Source organism: Carcharodon carcharias, chromosome 6 (genome assembly GCF_017639515.1).
Source record: "Carcharodon carcharias isolate sCarCar2 chromosome 6, sCarCar2.pri, whole genome shotgun sequence".
Classification (NCBI taxonomy): domain Eukaryota; kingdom Metazoa; phylum Chordata; class Chondrichthyes; order Lamniformes; family Lamnidae; genus Carcharodon; species Carcharodon carcharias.
Genome location: NC_054472.1, coordinates 40720766 through 40743944, shown reverse-complemented (window position 1 = coordinate 40743944; position 23179 = coordinate 40720766). Strand labels below are relative to the sequence as shown.

Genomic DNA, 23179 nt, shown 5'->3' with positions numbered 1-23179 from the left:
AATTTTAAACAGTTTTGTTTTGCTCTCTTGCCTTTCCCCTAATTCTGTGTAGGACCCCATCATTATTTTGCACCAATGCAATGATTTAAAATTAAGTTATATTTCCAGTTTTTACTTGCTACTTTTGCTATCTGAAAGGATTCTTCAGTCTAATTGATTGAACAGTTTTCCTGTTTCTTGACCTGTTCACAGTCTTCAAAGGTCTCCTGTAGAGGGTGCAGAATTAAAGCCGGTGGCAGATATCTAGAAATCTCTGCTGTCAAGCCTGTTAAACTTCAGTAGGCAACTATATGTCAGGTGAATGACGAAAGCCATTCCTTTGTGACTTGCAGCAAAATCTGGGCCAAGATGAGAAGTTAATTATCAAAGCCCTCAGCAGCCAATCTTTGTCAGCAAACACATGGGTGACTGGTGAACAGCAATTGGTGTGAGCTAGGAAATAGGCAGCAGAGTTTTGGATGAGTACAAATTTATGGAGGGTGGAAGATGGGACATTGATCAGGACAGTATTGGAATAGTTGTGTCTCAAATTAATAAAAGCTTGGAGAGGGTTGGCATGGCAGGTTGATAAAGTGGTTAATAAGACATACAGGATTCTGGGCTTTATAAATAGATGTATTGAGTTCATTAAGTGTAAAAGCTTGGAAGTTATGGTGAAATTATTGGTAAGGCAGAGAAGTTGCGAATCAGAAGGGTCTGGGTGGCCTAATGCATGGGCAGCATTTTCCCCCTGTTGGGGGGGAGATGTGCGGGAGCAGGCGCAGGCAGGCAGGTTCCCGATCAGCGCCCCCTGTTAGGGGCACGCCACCATTTTATGTGGGCAAGCCAATTAAGGCCCGCCCAGCGTGACTTCTGCTCAGAAGTGTGCATTCCCTGTGCAGGCAGGGAGGTGGGGGATTTCCTGAACCGGAGTGCACTCTTTTGCGCATGCACGTGAAAGAGTGCGCAGATCTTCCTGAGGTAAAGTGCCGCCTCAGGGAGATCAGTGGAAGCAATGAAAATTTTTTGAAGGGTAGAAAAATTTTCCCTGACATGCCCCCTCATGTGACGCATGAGCTGGGACATGTCAATTTCTTCTATTTAAACATTTTATAAAAATTTTAATACCCTCATGAAACCTTATCCTGCCTGTGGATGAGGTTTCATGTTTTTTCTGAAGGCCGCCTGGGTTCTTCACCTGCCTGCCAACCTTAAGGTTACGCAGGCAGGTCCATTAATCATTTTAATTACTTTTTTAATGGCCTTTCAGCCACGCGCCTGCTGAACTGAATATCTAAATCACGCGGGGTGACGTCGGGATGCATGCCCGACGTCATCCCGTGTCATTTTACATGTTGGTGAGCGGGCCCCGTTGCCCACTCGCTGACCGGAAGTTGCAGCCCTATAAATCACAAATACAGCACGTCATTAGGAAGCTAAAGGAATGTTGTCATTTGTTGCAAGGGGAATGGAATATTAAAGTAGGGAAGTTTTGCTATTGCTGTACAGGGCATTGATGAGACCACATCTGGAGTACTGTGTGCAGTTTTGGCCTCCTTATTTAAAAAAATATAATAGCATTAGAAGTAGTGCGCAGAATGTTCACTTGACTGATTGCTGGGATGAAGGGGCTATCTTATGAGGAAAGGCTGGACAAGTCGGGCCTGTATTCATTGGAGTTTAGAAGAATGAGAGGTGAACTTATTGAAACATATAAAATCCTGAGGGGACTTGACAGGGTGGATGCTGAAGGGATGAGAGAGACTAGAACTAGAGTGCACAGTTTAAAAATAAAGGGTATCCCATTTAAGATGGAGAAACTTTTACTCTGAAAGTCTTAAGGCTGTGGAATTCTCTTCCCCAGAAGGTAGTTGATGTGGGGTCATTGAATATTTTGAAGACTGAGTTAGATAGACTCTGATTGACAAGGGAGTCTTTCCTGTTAGACTGGAAAGTAGAGTTGAGGTCACCATCAGATCTTATCAAATGGCAGAGTGGTCTTGAGGGACCAAATGGCCTACTTCCTGCTCCTAATTCACGTATACCTGTGTTCGTAAATAACAACCAAGGCTGGGGTAGTTCCAGAAATGTTTGATATTATGGAGGTACAAGTAGATGTTGTTGGTGTTGGAGAGAATGTTGGGTTGGAAGCACAACTCTGGTCATATAGAACAACAAGCTTATGAGTATCGAAACCTAGAAACATTGAACATTTATGGCCATGTAAATGCATTCGACCCATTGTGTCTATGCCAGCAGCTAAAGAGCTATACAGCCTAAACCTTCTTTGTAGCTTTTGATCCATAGCCCTGTAGGTCATAGCACTTAAGGTGCATCTTTGAGTATTTTTAGAATGCGATGAGGATTTCTGTCTCTACCACCCTTTCAAGCAGAGTTCCAAAAAAATTTCCTTAGCTTCGCAATAATCTTTCTGCTAATTTCTTCATATGTTTGTTCTCTGGTTAATGACCTCTCTGCTAAGAGAAATAAGTTCTTTCTTATCCACCCTATCCAGATTCCTCACAATTTTGCGTACCTCAGTTATACCTCCCTTTAGCCTCTTCTGTTTTAAGGGAAATAAACCCAGCCTATGCAATTTTCCGTAATAGCTAAGGATCTCCATTCCTGGCAACATCTTTGTAAATCACCGCTATACCCTTTCTACTGCAATCGCATCCTTCCTGTACAGTAAGTCCTCACTTAACGTTGCCTCGTTTAACGTAGTTTCACTTTAACATTGTTTGTCACAGACTTTCTCTTTTGTGTGGCTTGCCCGCTCACAAATCCTTTCCTGCAGCGCTTTCCCTCTGGCCCTTGGCCACTCTGTTCCCTCCCCCCACTGCTGCTGCCTTTGGCTCCCAATGTTGTTTCCTGCCCTTGACTCTCTGGCCTACCCGCCCTCTGTTCTTACCTTAGGCCCAGGGGCCTGTTGTTATCCTCGCTGCTGGCTTCACTGCTGGCTTTCCTTTTGCTGAACGCCTGGGTTCATCTAGTGGCAGAAGTTGGCCAGTGCGGTAGTTCAGGGCCTTCAGTCCTGCACCAACCAACTTTTGCCAATAGATGGGGCCTCATCAATCTTTGTGTTTTATTGTATACTGTACTGTACAGTATTTCTTTTATAGTTAGTGATGTGTTTTATTTTACCAGTTATCTCAGCTAGGAATGCACAGTGCTGCACATATAAGATACAGTATTTCAACTTGTACATTGTCTTTTCTGGGTGAGATATATCCAAAGGAATCTAACTTTATCATTGATTCCTATGGGAACCTATGATTCACTTAAAGCTTCGCTTAAAGTCCTGATTTTCAGGAACATAACCACAATTTTAAGTGAGATCTTACTGTAATGCGGTCACAAAAACTGTACGCCGTACACTATCTGGGACTTACCATATATATACTTCTGGTATAACCTCCCTGTTCTTCTGTAGTGTGCCCCAGCCCTGTTCGCTTCAGGTATCTGTGAGCAAAGGCCCTCTGTTCCTCTAAGTATTCCAACATTTATTGTGTATCCCCTTGCCTTGTTTGCCCTTCCCAAATGTACCTTGTACTTCTCCAGATCAAATTCCATTTGCTGCCTTTATGCCCACCTGACTAGTCCTGCTATCTGTAGCATTTTTCCTTACCATCAACCGTACGACCAATTTTTAAATCATCTGCAACAGTCTGATGCAGCCTGTGCAGCGGCCATGGAGCAGAATCATGTCAGTAGCTAGGGAGCAGAGTTTATGGTGGGCACAGAAGACAAAATTATTGGTCTTCCTAATGTTTAATTTTTGGAAATGTCTCTACTGGAGATCAGACAAGTAGCCTGACAATATAAGATACAGTATTTCAACTTGTACATTGTCTTTTCTGGGTGAGATATATCCAGAGGAATCTAACTTTATCATTGATTCCTATGGGAACCTATGATTCACTTAAAGTTTTGTTTAAAGTCCTGATTTTCAGGAACATAACCACAATTTTAAGTGAGATCTTACTGTAATGCGGTCACAAAAACTGTATGCAGTACACTATCTGGGACTTAACTGGTGCTTTATATACTTCTGGTATAACCTCCCTGTTCTTCTGTAGTGTGCCCCTGCCCTGTTCGAAAAAGATTGAGGTGAGGTAGAGCTGAAAGTCATCAAGGTACAAGTGGAAGCAAACATTGTGTTTGTGGATGATGTTGCTGAGGCTCCAGAATATAGATGGGAACAAGGTGGGAACCAAGGATAGATTGTTGGTAGATACCAGATGTGATATGTGGGAAGGGAAGCCATTGCTGAAGATTACAGTCAAAGGTGGGGAGAGAATTCAGAAGTCTGGAGTGCAAAGGGACTTGGGAGTCCTAGTCCAGCATTCTCTTAAGGTTAACTTATAGGTTGAGTCGGTAGTTGGGAAGGCAAATGCAATGTTGGCATTTATTTCGAGAGGACTAGAATATAAAAGCAGGGATGTGCTGCTGAAGCTTTATAAGGCTCTGGTCAGACCACATTTAGAATATTGTGAGCAATTTTGGGCCCCATATCTCAGGAAGGATGTGCTGGCCCTGGAGAGGGTCCAGAGGAGGTTCACGAGAATGATCCCAGGAATGAAAGGTTTAACATATGAGGAACGTTTGAGGACTCTGGGTCTATACTCGATGGAGTTTAGAAGGATGAGGGAGGATCTGATTAAAATTTACAGAATACTGAGAGGCCTGGAAAGAGTGGATGTGGGGAAGATGGTTCCATTAGTAGGAGAGACTACGACCCGAGGGCTCAGCCTCAGAGTAAAGGGAAGACCTTTTAGAACAGAGATGAGGAGAAACTTCTTTTGCCAGAGTGGGATGAATCTATGGAATTCATTGCCACGGAAGGCTGTGGAGGCCAGGTCATTGAGTGTGCTTAAGACCGAGATAGATAGGTTCTTGATTGGAAAGAGGATCAAAGGTTATGGGGAGAAGGCGGGAGAATGGGATTGAGAAACTTATCAGCCATGATTGAATGGCGGAGCAGGCCCGATGGGCCGAATGGCCTAATTTCTGCTCCTATGTCTTATGGTCTTACAGTCTCAAGTTCCAAGCCTAGTCTTGCTAAGTGAACTGAATTCATGGGTGAAATGCTGCAACCAGTCTCAAGAAATCTGTGGAAGGGAAAAACCTATCATGTTTTCTCCTTGATCTGTCAGTGGGATTTGAAAGAAATTGCATGTATAGATGTTGGATTAAGACTTGAATTTTTTCAACCTTTAGTACTTCCCATCCACCAGTGCTCATTGATCTGTCTCGGCTAAGAAAATGAACTGCATTATTTTATTTTGAGATGCAAGTTCACCTAAAATCTTCACTTTCAGTAAGTAGTAAAAAACTATAAAAATTCTTGGTTTAACTCAAAAAGTGCCTATTGACACTATCTGCTATGTAGTTCTAAAAGGAACACCACCTCAACCTGTGTGCTCACTTGTAGCATCTGTTGCAATTTGCACCTGTGAGAGTGCTGCCTAACTGTGGAGATGTTAATCTTGGCCTTGGAGAATCAATAAAACTGTGCATTAAATAAAATTTGTTTTTGAAATTTATTCCTTTTTGCAAAGTAGGTGCATTTAATTTTTTTTGCATTTGAAATTATTTCCAAAGTCACTGTTGTCATGGCCATGTTGTCTGTCCATGTCTGGAATGTTGATGGGATATCATTCATTTTCAATTGCATCAATTACATCTGCAATCAATTCATTGTGTGGACAATGGAATACATCGTTATTGTTGTCACATGACTGAAACTGGCTGGAGGTAGCCAGTATCATCTTAATCCACAACAGCAGCCCAGTGGGTCAATCTGGATTAGAGGGAAACCATCTCTTGCCCAGTACAAGATTAAACCCTGCCTCAGAAAGAAAGTCAGCTCAATCAGTGAAGTGGGGCTAATTTGTTTTACTTGCAGGATTTATAAATTGTAACTATAAGATCTTGGCCATAATTTGGTCTGAAAAAGGCAGAAACTACCAGTGTACCAAGAGAGAATCTTTCAGGTCTGCAATATTTCAACTACCATCTTAAGGACTGTTTTAAAAAGTGACCCTGTTTCTTTTACCCTTTAGGTAAATGAAGTGCATGTTACATCTTAAGAAATCATCTTTTCATATGCGTTTGTGTGTGTGTGAGGAGTGGATGTTTGTTGTGATTGTTGGGTGTTGTGGAAAAATAAATATTTAACCTTTCTTTTGATTTAAACTTACAAAGCCTGTAGTGTGTCTGTTCTTTAACGTCATAGTGCTCAAGGAGTTAAAATGCACCTTTTCTAAAATTGTTGTGGTCAGCTGAGAGGTGAGAAAAGGGAGAAACTACCCCACACCTGAACTCCCCATCCATAACAGTATGGATTCAGATTATGGGGGAATTTCAGAGACTTGCTGGCAACATGTATACTATGTAAATTTTGATCTTGGTATGTACAATTTAAAATAAAAATAAAACCTTTATTAAGCTGAGCTTGGTTATGGTACTTTAATATCCTTTTCTCTATATTGGAACCTAGTTTCATTGCTCTCAAATTTACCCAATTTATAGACAAACTTGTATCTGTGTGGTGTCTTTACAATTGCTCAGGTTGTCTTAAAATGCTTCAAAACTTTTAAACTTTTAAGTATTTCCTCCCTTCATTTAACCTGGAACTCGTATCTTTCTTTAGTTTTTTTCCCATTTTTACTTGTGCCCGTCTTCTCTTTCGGTCCTTTCTCACAAACTGCTAACTGCCCACTCCTGTGGGAGCAAGGAACCATTCCCAACCCCCATGTAGGCTGCTAAGTATGGACCAAGACTGAAACTGGTCCTGGTGGAACCCAAACTGAGCACCGGTGAGCAGGTTTTTGCTGTGTATAATGAGGGAGAGTTGCACATAATCAGCCTCACTCTCTTGTTCTGATCTATCTTGGCCCAGTGTTAGGATGAGTCTAGACAGCTGGAGATACATCTGGATGCCTTGGGTGACCAGGATGTCTTTTGTGTCTTGTCGAGCTTTGTATTCCACAAGATGGTGCTGACCTACCTTCAAAACCATTGGCCCTCAGATTGGCCTTGTCTGCCCAGTCAACCAGATGTTAGGGTAAACAAATCTTTAAGTTGCCGAGCTTATGGGACCCAATGGTTACTCTCACCTGATTTTAGCCTGCCCGTCGAAGTGGTGTACCATGGTGTGGTCGCTGACACATGATAACAACAACTTGGAGCCACTGGTGAGTACTGGGTGGAGGAGAGGACCAATACAGAATGAACCACTGCAAAAAGCCTGCTTTTGAGAGGTGCCACTCCTTCACCTGTCACTATAATCCAATTCGCGCACAAGTCATGTTCACCATCTTCCTTCCATCATCTATCTGTCACAAGTCCTGTGGCAATGGGTAAGCGACAAAGCAGGGTTCACTGGAAGCTGTAGCCACGAACCTGCACGCGGGGGCTGAGGCCATAGAGTTGTTTTTCACTGGAAAGAAGGGGAATGATTTACAATCTATATCAATAATTTGAATGATGGGACTGTATATATGGTAGCTAAATTTGCCATTGAAAGTAAGTTGTCAAGAGGAGGTAGAGACTCTGCAAAGGGATATAAACAGTTTAAGTGAGCGTGCAAAAATTTGGCAGATGGAATATAATGTGGGAAAATGTGAACTTGTCCACTTTGAAAGATAGATAAAGCAGTGTACCATTTAAATGAAGAAAGATTGCAGAATTTGGTGGTTTGGGGGAATCTAGGTTTCCTAGTACACAAATCACATAAAGTTAGTATGCAAGTACAGCAAATGATCAGGAAGGGAAAGGGAATGTTGGCGTTTATTGCAAGAGGAATGGAATATAAAAGTATTGAAGTTTTACTGCATTGGTGAGACGACCTCTGGAGTACTGTGTGCAAATTTGGCCTCCTAACTTTAAAAAATATAATTACTTTAGAAGCAATTCAGAGAAGGTTCACCAGACCCATTCCTGGGATGAAGGGCTTATCTTACGATGAAAGAGTGAGCAGATTAGGTCTATACACATTGGAGTTTAGAAGAATGAGAGGTGGTCTTGTTGAAACATATATACAATCCTGATGGGACTTGATAGGGGCCTGGAGGATGTTTCCTCTTGTGGGGGAGACTAAAACTGAAAGCATAGTTTAAAAATAAGGGCTCTCCTTTTTAAGACTGAGAAGGAGAATTTTTTTTATCTGAAAGGAAAAATTCTCTTTCACAGAAAGTAGTGGAGGTTGGATCTTTAAATTTATTCAAGGCTGAGTTAGCTTTTTTGTTAGGCAAGGAAGTCAAGGGTTATGGGGCCTAAACAGGAAAGTGGAGCTTGGACCACAACCAGATCAGCCACGTCTTATTGAATGGCGGAGCAGACTCAAAGGGCCAAATGGCCTACTCCTTCTCCTATGTTCCCAACTCAGCAGCCCCCAAGTGACTGAGTAACCCTATTCAGTGCTCCCCTCCCAAGTATGAGGAAGGGGCTAGAAAAGGTGTCCTAAACATTGTCTGCTTCACCTCCATGGATAGCAGACCACAGCTGGCAGTGATCCTATCAAAGTGGTCATAAGTTGATCTTGAAAAAACAAGTACAGGTGACATCGGTCACCTTTGGCATGTAGAATGTGTGCACCCCCATGAACAATGCCACAGTCAAACAACATGAGAGAAGAATTAAAAACAAAAAAACTGCGGATGCTGGAAATCCAAAACAAAAACAGAATTACCTGGAAAAACTCAGCAGGTCTGGCAGCATCGGCGGAGAAGAAAAAAGTTGACGTTTCGAGTCCTCATGACCCTTCGACAGAACTTGAGTGACTATTTTCCCAGGTTCCATTCACCTAACTTCTGCCAATCCTAAAATATTGATGTTGAATCTTAATATCTCTTTCATGTAGTTGTCTATTTCCCACTCTGGCAGTGTCCTTGTATTCCAGGTTCTGATTTTCAAGGGTTTTTGTCTGAGTTTGAGAGTAGCATCATCGAATGGTAGCCTTTCTTCTGAATTTGGGCTGCCCTCCTCATTCACACAGCTATTCGTACACCTTAGCGTGTCCTCTTGTTCACTGTTCCTAGGGGCCTCAGTTCTACCTACATCACTACTACTAGTACAGTGAATGTTGTCTACGTGGATTTCAGTAAGGCATTTGACAAGGTCCCACATGGCAGACTGGTCAGGAAAGTGAGATCTCATGGGAAACAGGAAGGTGGCAAGTTGGATCCAAAATTGCCTCAGTTGCAAGAAACAAAGGGTAATGGTCGATGGGTATTTTTGTGAATGGAAAACTGTTTCCAGTGGTGTTCCACAGGGCTCAGTGTTGGGGCCCTTGCTGTTTGTTGTATATACTAATGATTTAGACTTAAACGTGGGAGGCATGTTTGGGAAATTTGCGGATGACCCAAAAATTAGACATGTATTTGATAGTGAAGAGGATAGCTGTCGACTGCAGAATTATATCAACGGTTTGGTTGAGTGGGTGGGGAAGTGGCAAATGGAATTCAATCCAGAAAAGTGTGAGGTAATGAACTTGGGGAGGGCAAATAAAACAAGGGAATACTCCATAAACGGGAAGTTTTTGAGTTGGGCTGAGGAAGTGAGAGACCTTGGATGCATGTCCACAGGTCCTTGAAGGTGGCAGCGCAGGTGAGCAAGGTGGTCAAGAAAGCATATGGAATGCTTTCCTCCTTCGGGGGATGTATTGAATACAAAAACAGGGATATAAAATGCTGGTTAGGCCACAGCTGGAATTTTGTTTACTGCTCTGGTCACCACATTACAGGAAACGCATAACTGCTCTGGAGAGTGCAGAGGAGATTTACAAGAATGTTGCCAGGGCTTGAAAATTGCAACTATGAGGAGAGATTGGATAGGGTTGTTTTCCTTAAAACAGAGGAGACTAAGGGGTGACCTAATTGAGGTATACAAAATTATGAGGGCCCTAGATAGGGTGGACAGGAAAGACTTGCTTCCCCTAGCTGAGGGGTCAATTACCAGGGGGTACAGATTTAAGGTGATTAGTAAAAGGATTAGAGGGGACATGAAAACCTTCTTCACCCAGAGTGTGGTGGGCATCTGGAATTCACTGCCTAAGCTGGTGGTTGAGGCTGAAATGCTCAATTCATTTAAAAAATACCTGGATCTGTACCTGAAGTGCTGTAACCTGCAAGGCTACGGACCAGGTGCTGGAAAGTGGGATTAAAACGAGCAGCTAGTTTATTTTTTTCTCTTTTTGGCTGGTACAGACATGATGGGCTGAATAGCCTCTTTCTGCACCCCTAACTTTTCTATGGTTCTACTGTCTATGCTACAAAATTTCATGATTAAAAATGGATGATACTTGGTGAGTCAAGGGTCAAGGAGGTGGTGACACAGTGGTATTGTCACTGGACTAGTTGGTATTGTCACTGGACTAGTATTCAAGACCCAGGGTATTGCTCTGGGGATCCCACCCCATGATCCGAAACCCACCATGGCAGATGGTGAAATTTGAATTTGAGAAAAAAAATCTGGAATGAAAAGTCTGCTGATGACCACAAAACCATTGCTGTCATAAAAACCCATCTGGTTCACTAATGCCCTTTAGGGAAGGAAATCTACCATCCTTACCTGGTCTGGCCTACATGTGACCCCAGACCCATAGCAATGTGGTTGACTCTTAACTGCCCTCTGAGCAAGGGCAATTAGGGATGGGCAATAAATGCTGGCTTAGCTAGCGATGCCCACATCCCATGAATTAATAAAAAAAAAACTCTTCCAAGGTGACTGGCCTTGAGCATCATGACTCTGCCCTGGATATATGTCACACACATAAGCTGTTACCTCTTGCGTTTGAGGCAGAAGAACTCAATACTCCAGTCCAGGTTTCATGCACTTGAAAAGTGTGGCATCACTTGTACAGCATCTTAAAACATTAGTCTGTCACCCCAGGTGTGCCTGCTGGTGTGCACTACCAGCTCCTTGGAGGCATAGGTAAGAGTTGCGTGGCAGTGGGAGACCAGTGATCCTTGTCCACCCCAGTGTGGATGTGTGGCTGAGAACGGGATTACTTCTCATACTCCCTTGCAATAGACAGCCTTTAAAGAGTAGATGGTGTCGGAACAGTCTAGATATATTCCCACAAGGGGGAAAAGAAGGGCAACCAAAGCCAGAAAACAAAGGAGTACAGCAAATATAATTTTGATAATATGAGAGAGAATCAGGCTACTTGAAATGTAGTTGAAAAGCGGATATGATATCCGGCCCAGATGGGATACATTCTAGATTGCTAAGGGAATTAAAAACAGAAATTGCAAAGATATTGGCCATAATCTTCTATTCCTCCTTAGGTAGAGGGGTGGTGCCAGAGAACTGGAGGATTGCAAATGTTAAAATTTGTTCAAAAAGGGGGAGAAAGATAAACTGGGCCACTACTGGCCAGTCTCTGGGGCAAATCATGTTTGATGAAGATGAGTGAGTTTTTTTGGTAAGGTAACAGGGACTGTTGATGCAATTGATGTTGTGCATCTGTACATTCAAAGGGTCTTTAATAAAGTGCCATATTATAGGCTTGTTGGTAAAATTGAAGTCTTGGGATAAAAGGGGCAGAACCAGCATACATACAAAATTGGCTTAGGGATGGAAAACTGAGTTGTGGCGAATGGCCATTTTTCAAATAGGAGGAGAGATATTGTTCAGCATTGGAATTGCTGCTGTTTAGATACACAATGACTTGGCTTTAGGTGCAGGGCACAACTTAGAAATTTGCAGATGACACAAAACTTGGAAGTGTCATAAGCAATGAGGAAGATAGTAACAAATTTCAACAGTATTTAGGCTGGTGGAATGGGTGGGAACATGGCAGATGAAATTCAATGGAGTAAGAGTGCAGTGGGGAGATCTTGTGGCAGTGTCAACGCGGGTAGTGTCACTACCTCTGAGCGTGGAGCTCTAGGTTTGAGTCCCAATCCAGGACTTGCAGGCCATGTGAGCTATGTTCATAACATGGCCAAACAGGTTGATTATCAACCTGTAAATCCTTACAATATGCCTATGGTAGATGCTAAGTATAGGAGAGTCTCCTTGTCAGCCATGCCTGATGTCCCTCAAGCTACAGCCTCTGGCGATAGGCTACGGAAACAGACATGGGTGTGTGTTTTGCCTGCCTCACGCATCTCTAGGTGTGGCAAGAGAATCAAAGAGAAGTGTACAGTGGTACATTTTGGCAGGAAAAATGAAGAGAGACAGTACATGCTAAATTGTACAATTTTAATAGAAATGCAAGAACAGAATCGCCTTTGTGCACAAAACTTTGAAGGTGGCAGGACAGATAACAAAGCAGTAAATATCACAGACTCACAGAACCTTTAAAGTGCCGAAAGAGGCCATCTGGCCCATCGAGTCTGCACCAGCTCTCTGAAAGAGCATTCTACCTAATCCCACTCTCTAGCCTTATCCCTATAACCTTGTGCATTCCTTGTTCCCAGATAGCAACCCAATTCCCTTTTGAATATCTCAATTGAAGCCGCCTCCACCCCTTTTCAGGAAGTTCATTCCAGACTCCAACCATCCTCTGGGTGAAAAAATGTTTCTTCACATCGCTTTTGATCCTTTAGTCAATTATTTTAAATCTATGCCTTCTAGTTCTTGATGTTCTCTTGAGTGGGAACAGTTTCTCACTATCTACCCTGTCCATACTCCTCAGGATCTTGAATAGGTCTATAAAGTCTCCTCTCAGCCTTTTTTTCTCCAAAGAAAACAGTCTCAACCTTTCCAATCTATCCTCATAGCTACAATTCTTTATCCCTGGAATCATTCTTGTGAATCTCCTCTGTACCCTCTCCAATGCCTTCATGTCCGTCCTGAAGTATGGCGCCCAAAATTGGATGCAGTACTCCAGATGAGGCCGAACTAGCGTCTTATACAAACAAGTTCAACGTGACCTCCTTACTCTTTTACTCCATGTTGCTATTAATAAAAGCTAAGATACTATATGCTTTAGAAACTGCTCTCTCAATATGCCCTGCCATCTTCAATGATTTATGTACCTATACATCGAGGTCCCTCTCTTCCTGCACCTCCTTTAGAGTTCCTCCCTTTACTTTATACCATTTCTCCATATTCCTGCCAGAATGAATCACCTGACACTTATTTGCATTTAACTTCATCTGTCACTTACCTGCCCAATCCACCAACATGTCAGTGCTCTTTTGAAGTTTAAGATTATGCTCATCACAGGTAACAACATTTCCAATCTTCGTATTATCTGCAAATTTTGAAATCATGCCCTGAACACCACAGTCTAGGTCATTAATATATATCAGGAAGAGCAGGGATCTGAAAGGGGTGGTGTTGGCTTAGTGGTATTGTTACTGGACTAATAATCCAGAGACCCAGGGTAATGCTCAATTTTTTGCTGAGGCTGGTGCAACTTTGGAATTCTCTGCCTCAGAAGGTGGTGGAACCGGGGTCATTGAATATTTTTTAAGGCAGAGGTAGATAGATACTTGTTCGGCAATGGAACCAAAGGTTATCAGGGTTAGATGGGAACGTGGAAATCGAAAGACAAGAAGATTAGCCATGATCTTATTGAGTGGCAGAACAGGCCGGAGTAGCCAAATGGTCTAACCTGTTCCTATTTCTTATGTTCTTATGCTCTGAGGACCCAGGTTTGAACCCACCATGGCTGATGGTGGAATTTGAATTCAGTAAAAATCTGGAATTAAAAGTCTAATGGTGCCCATGAAACCATTGTCAAAAATACCTGGAAAAACTCAGCAGGTCTGACAGCATCTGCGGAGAGGAACACAGTTAACATTTTGAGTCCATATGACTCTTCAACAGAACTAAGTGAAAATAGAAAAGAGGTGAAATAAAAGCTGGTCTTACCCTCCTACCTCCCCCTGGACTATGACCCCACCACTGAGCATCAAGCCATTGTTTCCAGGACTGTTACTGACCTCATCTCCTCTGGAGATCTTAGTTCCACAGCTTCCAACCTCGTAGTCTCCCAACCTCGGACGGCCCGCTTCTACCTCCTACCCAAAATCCACAAACAGGACTGTCCCGGCAGACCGATCGTGTCAGCCTGTTCATGCCCCACAGAACTCATTTCTTGCTATCTTGACTCCATTCTCTCTCCCCTTGTCCAGTCCCTTGCCACCGACATCTGTGATTCCTCTGACACCCTACATCATGTCAACAATTTCCAGTTCCCTGACCCCAACCGCTGCCTCTTCGCCTTGGACGTCCAATCCCTCTACACCTCCATCCCCCACCGGGATGGTCTGATGGCTCTCTGCTTCTTCCTCGAACAGAGGCCCGAACAATCCCCATCCACCACTACTCTCCTCCGTCTGGTTGAACTTGTTCTCAGACTGAACAATTTCTCCTTAAACTCCTCTCACTTCCTCCAAATAAAAGGTGTGGCTATGGTTTTCTGCATGGGTCCCAGTTATGCCTGTCTCTTCCTGGGGTATGTGGAACATTCCTTGTTCCAGTCCTACTCCGGCCCCCTCCCACAACTCTTTCTCCGGTACATCGATGATTGCTTCGGTGCTGCTTCATGCTCTTGTCTGGACCTGGAAAAACTTATTAATTTTGCTTCCAATTTCCACCCCTTCATCAATTTCACATGGTCCATCTCTGACACTTCCCTTCCATTCCTTGACCTCTCTGTCTCAATTTCTGGTGATAGACTGTCCACCAATATTCATTACAAGCCTACCGACTCCCACAGCTACCTCGACTACAGCTCCTCACATCCCGCTTCCTGTAAAGACTCCATCCCATTCTCTCAGTTCCTTCACCTCTGTCGCATCTGTTCTGATGATGCCACTTTCAAAAACAGTTCCTCTGACATGTCTTTCTTCCTTCCTTAACTGAGGTTTTCTACCCACGGTGGTTGACAGGGCCCTCAACTGTGTCTTGCCCATCTCCCACGCATCCGCCCTCACACCTTCCTCTCCCTCCCAGAACCATGATAGGGTCCCCGTTGTCCTCACTTATCACCCCACCAGCCTCCGCATTCAAAGGATCGTCCTCCGCCATTTCTGCCCACTCCAGCATGATGCCACCACCAAACACATCTTCCCTTCACCCCCCCCCCCCCCCACCGGCGGCATTCCGCAGGGATTGTTCCCTCCAGGACACCCTGGTCCACTCCTCCATCACCCCTCCACCTCAACCCTCTCCCATGGCACCTTCCCATGCAAGCACAGGTGCAAAACCTGCCCCTTTACTTCCCCTCTCCTCACTGTCCAAGGGCCCAAACACTCCTTTCAAGTGAAGCAGCATTTCACTTGCTCTTCCCTCAATTTAGTCTATTGAATTCGTTTCCTCTACATTGGAGAGTCCAAACGCAGACTGGGTGACCGCTTTGCGGAACATCTTCGATCTATCCGCAAGCATGACCCAGACCTCCCTGTCGCTTGCTATTTCAACACTCCACCCTGCTCTTATGCCCACATGTCCATCCTTGGCCTGCTTCATTGTTCCAGTGAAGCTCAATGCAAACTGGAGGAACAGCAACTCATCTTCTGACTAGGCACTTTACAGCCTTCCGGACTGAATTATTCAACAATTTTAGATCATGAACTCTCTCCTCCATCCGCACCCCCTTTCCAATCCCCCTTTTTTCCAATAATTTATACAGATTATTCTTTTCCCACCTATTTCCATTATTTTTAAATGTATTCAGTTCCTCTCCGCAGATGCTGTCAGACCTGCTGAGTTTTTCCAGGTATTTTTGTTTTTGTTTTGGATTTCCAGCATCCGCAGTTTTTTTGCTTTTATGAACCCATTGTCGATTGTTGTAAAAACCCTTCACCAATGTCATTTAGGGAAGGAAATCTGTTGACCTTACCTGGTCTGGCCTACATGTGACTCCAGACCCACAGCAATGTGATTGACTCTTAAATGCCCTAGCAAGCCACTCAGTTGTATCAAACTGCTACAAAGTCACAAAAAATGATTGAAACCATGAAAGGCATCAACCTAGGCACTGTGGGTGTACCTACATCACATGGACCGCAGCGGTTCAAGAAAGCAGCTCATCACTACCTCTCAAGGGCAACTAGGGATGGGCAATAAATGCTTGTCCAGACAGTGAAGCCCACATCCTATGAATGAATGAAAAAAATTGCTGACCCTGGGGGACTCCACTACAAACCTTCCTCCAAACTGAAAAACAATCATTTATCACTATTCTGTTTTCCTGTCACTCAGCCAATTTCTTATCCAAGTGCCTACTTTCCCTTTTATTCCATGACCTAGAATTTTGCTCACAAGTCTGTTGTGTGGCACTGTATCCATATACACCACATCAACAGTGTTGCCCTTATCAAACTTCTCTGTTACCTCCTACTACAAAAAGTTCCAGCAAGTTAGTTGAACATGATTTTCCCTGAATAAATCCATGCTGGCTGTCCTTAATTATCCTGCATTTGGCTAAGTGACAATTGATTTTTGTCCCAAACTATAGTTTCCAAAAGTTTCCCTATCACTGAAATCAAACTGACTGGTCTATAGATGCCATTTTATCCTTGCACCCCTTTTTGAAATAATTTTGTATAAAATTTGCAATTCTGCAGTCCTCTGGCATCACCCCTGTGTCTAAGGAAGACTGGAAGATTATCACTTGTGCCTCTGCAATTTCCATTCTCACTTCCTTTAGGACCCTTGGAATGCATCTCATCTGGTCCTGGCACCTTATCTATTTTTAATTAAAGATAGCCTTTCTATCACCATCTTCACAATTGTAAATTCTTTTAGTGTCCAAGTTATCTCGTCTCTCATCTTGGCATGAGTAGTATCTTCTTCCTTTGTAAAGAAAGATGCAAAGTACTCATTTTATATCTCCACTTCTTCTCCTGCCTCCAGTGTGCAAGTCCTTTTTTAAATCTCTAATCAACCCTACTCTTTCTTTAATCAATACTGACACCCTACCCCATTGTTCTTTTCCTGTCTCTCCCAAACACCCTGTACCCAGGAATACTTAACACCCAGTCTTGCCCTACTTTGAGCCAGGACTCTGTTACAGCAGTAATATTCTATTTGTCAACCTGTACCTGTATCACCAATCTTATTAACTACACTCAGTGCATTCACATACATGCAGATTAACCCTGTTTTAGGCATTTTTACTTTCCCCATTATTCTGACCCCATCTCATGACTTACTATTGCCTACTCTAATTCTATCAAAGTCTCCAAGTATTCTACTTGCCTTGATGCTAATCTCTGATATATCCTCCTTATCAGTTAATACCTCTCTACTTCTCGCTGCCAGTTTTTCTCCTCTGTACTCAGAATTTCCCCTTAGGTGCCCACAACCCTGCCAATCTAGTTTAAACCTCCTTAACCACACTAGCAAACCTCCCCACAAGGACATTCATCCCAGTCTTGTTAAGGTGTAACCCACATGCCTCAGAACTGGTTCCAATGCCTCAGAAATCTAAAACCTCCCGCCTACTCCATTCCTCCAGCCACATGTTGAACTGCTCAATCTTCCTATTCTGATTCTCACTAGCACATGGCTTTGATTACTGTTCTTGTGGTCTGCTTTTTAATTCCCTTCCTAATTCCCTAAAATCTGCTTTCAGGACCTCATCCCTTTTCCTACCTATGTCATTGGGACCCGATGTGGACCACAAGCTCTGGTTCTTCACTATCACCCAAAAGAATGTCCTGCAACCACTCTGTGATATCCTTGACCCTGGCATCGGGGAGGCAACATACCATCCTGGAGTCACGTCTATGACCGCAGAATTGCCTGTCTGCTCCCCTAACTATGGAATCCTCTACCACTATAGCTCTTTGACTTTTCCTCCTCCCCTCCTGTGTAGCTGAGCTACCCATGGTGGCACAAACCTGGCTCTTGCTATAGTCCTCTGAGGAACCAGCTCACCAGTATCCAAAATGGAAAAGTGGTTATATCTGTGGAATCATGGGCCTGATAAATAGTCATTGAGTGCAAAACGCAAGAAGTTATGCTACCCTATATAAAACACTTGTTAGATCGCAGTTTGACATATTGTGTCCAATTCTGGACACTACATTTTAGGAAGGACATGATGGGTTTGGAGAGAGTGCAGAAGAGATTTCCAAGAAAGGTTTCAGAAACATGGGATGACAGTAAAGGTGTGATTCTTTTTACAGCAGAGAAGGAGACTTAATAGAGTTGTTTAAAATCATGAAGGGAGAGATAGATTAAATAAAGATAAGCTGTTTCCAATGGCTGAAGGAAACATAAACAGAGGGCACAGATTTAATGTGATTGGCAAAACAACCAATTGCAACATGAGGAAATACCTTTTTCATAATGAGTGGTTTAGATTTGGAATGTACTGCGTGATAGGTTGATGGTGGCAGGTTCAGTATTTGGCCTTGAAAAGGGAATTGAATAGACAGTTGAAGGAGAAACAATTACAGGGATAAGGGGAAATATTGAGGGAATCTGACTAACTGGCTTGATCTTTGAAAGAGCTGGAGCAGATTAAATGGGCAGAATGGTCTCCTCCTGTACTATGTTATTCTATGATTCTACAATTCTATCTTCTTGGCCTATATTTAGGGTGCTGTTGAGTTGTTTTGCTTGTTTTCTAATTTGCTCATGGCTCAGATAGTAACCCAGAGAATCCAGAAACTTTGAGGTTCTGCTTTGAATTCAAACCCCAGCTACTTTGTCCTCCCTCAGCGGAACTTCTTTCCTAGTTCTACCTATGTCAGTGATACCAACGTGAGCCACAACTGCTGGATCCTCTTCCTCCTACTGCAGGTGCCTCTCCAACCCAGCACAGATGTCCCAAACCCTGGCACTGGGCAGGCAACACAACCATCTGACTCATGTTCTCAGCTGCATAGAACTTTGTCAATCCCCCTGAGTATACTATCACTACATTTCTTTTAACGCTCACAACTTGAATGGCTTCTTGTACCATATTGCCATGATCAGTTCACTCATCCACCATGAGCTGCCACACATCACCTGCCCTGCCAAGCTTTATTCTGTTATTTAATTATTTTTCTTCATTAATTTATAATCAATAAATCATGCTACTCATGATAAGCTTACTACTATATATAAACCTTACTGATACTAAGAAAACCTTAAAATTACAAGTAAGTTACCAGTTTTGAAAGATAAACAAGTAAAGCTAATGGATACTCAGCAGCCAATCACCTTCCTGCTTCCTTGTGATGTCACACCTCGATTTTCCTTTCAGATCTTGTGTTCTGACTGGAAACTAGTTGCAGGATAGAGCCGAAAACAAAAATTGCTGGAAAAATTCAGCAGGTCTGACAGCATCTGTGGTGAGAAAGACAGAGTTAACGTTTTGAGTCCGCGTGAGTGTGCAACGTAAGGAGTGCTTGAGAATGATTCTAGGTGCCAACTAGGTGCTCAAAAGTGCAAAGTATTGTATTTCTGGTGCTGTTGTCCCTTACCTCACTGAGCACCATAATTTAACCACCCTCTCTAAAGTCTTGTCATCTCTTTGATCAACTTCCTTCTTTTAAAAAATGTGCTGCGAATCTTTAAAAGAAACAGAAGTACTCAGAATACGCAGCAAATGTATCATCGTTTGGAAAAGAAAGGTTTTGATATTTTCAAGTATGTACTTTTCATCAGAGTTTTTTATTAAACATTTTGTAATGTTGGATAAAATGTGGTTTGCGATTGAAGCTTTGATCTAATTGCTTTATTTTTCATCTGCCTAGTGATATTTGATGCACCCACTGGCATGTCTTCAGATGTGTGGCTCTTGATTCAAAAGGATGTGTCCCAATTAACACAAGTAAGTGATTGTGAAATCAGTTAAATTTTATAGATTAAGAGCCCTTTAATTTTACAATTTTACTCACAATAATGAGTTGGATACTGGTGGCTGCAGCCTGGGAACTTTCCAGAATTCCTTTCCATACGGGAGTGACTTTTAAATCAAGTTTGGTATTTATAAAGAAGCACAGCACTACACAGCTTCAGCATCACCCTGGCAAACTGGAACTCAAATATATATGTAATATGACAATTGGCTGTTTGTCTTATTTTTGAAGACTTGCGCTGTTGCGGTGAGTACTACTGCAACTAACGAGGCAGATCTCTTTTACCTTGCTCCTCAGCAAGTTTGAATCTATCCGATTGTGCTTCCTAATTTTAATTCCAATGCAATACCTTGCATTTGCCCATATTAAACTTCTAATTCCTACCACTCAGTCCAGATGTGCACCTAATGAGCTCTATTTGAAAAGCTTCAGCAGTCTCCTCTATTTCTACATTATCACCTGCAAATTTAACTACCTTAGACTGAGATTGCAAATTGTAATGATAAGCTGTAAGGCTAGACTTGCTTATTTTAATTCAAGTCTTGCTGAATTTAACATGCTAGTACAATTTATAATTTTGCTAGTTTGCAAGCTTTTACTGGTAAGAATTACAACAGTCTTATGGTGTTAATATTCGGTAGCTTTCAGAAACCTGACAATTTTGTGAATTAAGTACTGCAGTTTCTGGTAAATGTATTTGTGTTTCAACTCTCATCCATATCAAATTTAGAAAATAGGTGGATACTGCAGTAGTGCAAGATGTTAAACGTAGATTGGTGAAGTGCTGACTGATTTGCAACTCTCTACTTAATTCTTGACCTTAGCTAGACTGTGGGTTGGAGGCGCTGTGCTACATTGAAGAAGTTTTGTGCTGGCTAAATTTTGTACCTGGAGCAGCTGTGGCAAAAATCAGCCTGCAACATCATTATGCCACATTGTTTCAAGAAAAGCTGCTACTTGCACATTTTTCTGCATAACTTTATAGGCTTATTATTTTTCAAAAGTGAGAATGGAGAGTTAAAAGCTTTGGCTAAAATGCTTGGTCAAAGAAATAGGTTTTAAGGAGCATTTTCATGTTGGGTAGAAAGATGGAGAGGCTAAGGGAGGGAATTCCAGAGGCTACAGCCCAGGCAGGTGAAGGCACAAATACCAATGGTGAGGCCTTTCAAATCAGGGTTGCACAAGAAGGCAGAATTGGAGCAATGCAGAGATCTCGGGCAGTTGTATGGCTGGAGAAGGTTTTAGAGGTAGAGCGGGGTGTGACCACGGAGAAATTTGAAATCAAGGATGAGATTTTAAAATCGAGGCTTCGCCAGACCGTGATCTAATGTAGTTCAATGTGCACAGGTTGATGGTTGAATGGGACTTGGTACAGGTTAGGATACAGACAGCGGACTATTAGACAAACTAAAGTTTTTGTAAAGTGAAAGATGGAAGGCTGACCAGGCGGACACTGGAATACTGAAGTCTAGAGGTAGCATAGGCTTGGATCAGATGTTCAGCAAGGAGATGAGCTGAGACAGGGACGGAGTTGGGTGATGTTACATGGGAGAAAGTAGGTGGTCTTGGTGATGGAGCAGATTTGTGGTCAGAAGCTAATTTCTGTGTCAAATATGACATTGAGGTTGCACATGGTCTTGTTCAGCCTCAGGCAGTGTCCAGGGAGAGATATGAAGTCAGTAGCTAGGGCACAGTGTTTGTGGTGGGACTGAAAGCAATTGCTTGGCTTTTAATATTTAGTTGGGAGAAATTGCTGCTCATGGAGAATGGAACTAGCATGAGCAGTCACATACAGATAAAAAATGGAGGCGAGGCATTGACAGGGAATGGTGTGGTCAGCTGTTTTAAAGGCTGCTGACAGGTTGAGAAGAATGAGGTGGGATGGTTTACCACATTCATTGTCATTTGCTAAATGCTGTTTCAGTACTAATAGCAGGAGCTGAAACCTGTGGAAGGATTCAAATAAGGAGTTGCAGGAAAAGTGAGCCTGCATTTCAGACGCACCAACGTGTCCAAGACTCGGAGAGGAATGGGAGCTTGAAGCTGGTGTGAAGGTTTGCAAGGACAGGAGAGGTCCAGGGTGTTTTTTTGAGAAGGGTGTGGTGACGACAGATTTGAAGTGGAGAAGGATAGTACCTGAGGAGAGGAAACTTGCTATCAGCTAACTTGGGGGCCAGGAAGAGCAGTTGAGTGGTCACCTGTTTGGCCGGATAGGATCAAGGGAGCAGGAGAAGGTTCTCATGCAGCAGTTGAGCTTAAAGAGGGCATGAGGGGAGATAGGACAGAAAAATAAGAGTTCAGGGCTAGAGCATGGGCAAACTTAGGAGAAGTTTGGTCAGTGGGCTATGGGGAGCAAGGGAATTGGCAGAGGGGAAGCAAAAGAAATGGCACAGTTGTGCAATTGTCTCAAACTCATTGAGAAAGAAGTCCACAAACTCCTCTTTGTTGAAAATGAGTATGAAAAAGGCAGGGAAGAGGGATTTAAGAACACAGTTTGTAGTGGAGAAGAGAAGCCAGGGTTTATCCTTGCATTCTGGGATGATTCTGGAACAGAGTTGTTTTGTCAGAGGATCACAGATGCAGTGGTGCTTAAGTGGCCCAACCAGATAAAGTGATGAATGGCTGAACCAATTGTCTGCCATAAAAATTCAATTCTGCGTTCCATAGAGATGAGGGCCATACAGGGTGAGAATGAGTTACTGTTTAAATGGAGACTATTGCATCAAAGGTTGCGATTGAGTAAATCAGTAACTGCAGAAATACCTTAGTGAATGGAGGGCTAAAGTCAAGAAAGCTGGGAACTTGATATTGATGTTGTAAATGACTTGGTAGAGAGTTCTTTCCATAGGCGGATACAGAAGAATGGAGAGGGGCTGCGGGTGGAGAGCTGTACAAAGATGTGATCAGAGATTGCCTTATCTATGATTGACACAATAGGAGAAGAAAGATAAAGGTTGCGAGGTGGCCACAAATACGGACAGAGGAGATTTAAGGGAGAATAGCAAGGTAGTGAAACAAAAACAGAAAATGCTTGAAAATCTCAGCAGGTCTAACAGCATCTGTGGAGAGAAAAACAGAGTTAACGTTTCGAGTCCGTAAGACAGTCATATGGACTCGAAACGTTAACTCTGTTTTTCTCTCCACAGATGCTGTTAGACCTGCTGAGTTTTTCTGGCATTTTCTGTTTTTGTTTCAGATTTCCAGCACCTGCAGTATTTTGCTTTTAGCAAGTTAGTGAACTCTGGATAGAAAGCATGATGAGTTGAGGTGGAAGTTGAAATCCTTGAGGATGAGTAGTCACTCAATGTAGAGGCTAAAGAGATCTTGGTGAGGAACCTGGTGTGGTACTCCAGTGGCTCAAAAAAAAGAGAATTTTAAATGAGGGCAAAAGAAGAGATGCTGAAAGGAAGAGAATGTGCCCAAAGAGCAGGGGT

The 23179-nt window shown here is 42.9% G+C and overlaps 1 protein-coding gene across 2 annotated transcripts in view; it reads left to right on the top strand.

Moving 5' to 3' along the window:
• Positions 1-23179, top strand: part of si:dkey-122a22.2 — a 289414-nt gene that overhangs the window by 14474 nt on the left and 251761 nt on the right. For both annotated transcript variants that reach the window (XM_041189080.1, XM_041189081.1), the window contains exon 4: positions 19641-19717. In XM_041189080.1, the coding sequence (XP_041045014.1) occupies positions 19641-19717 (77 nt within the window). The remainder of the gene's footprint in view (positions 1-19640; positions 19718-23179) is intronic.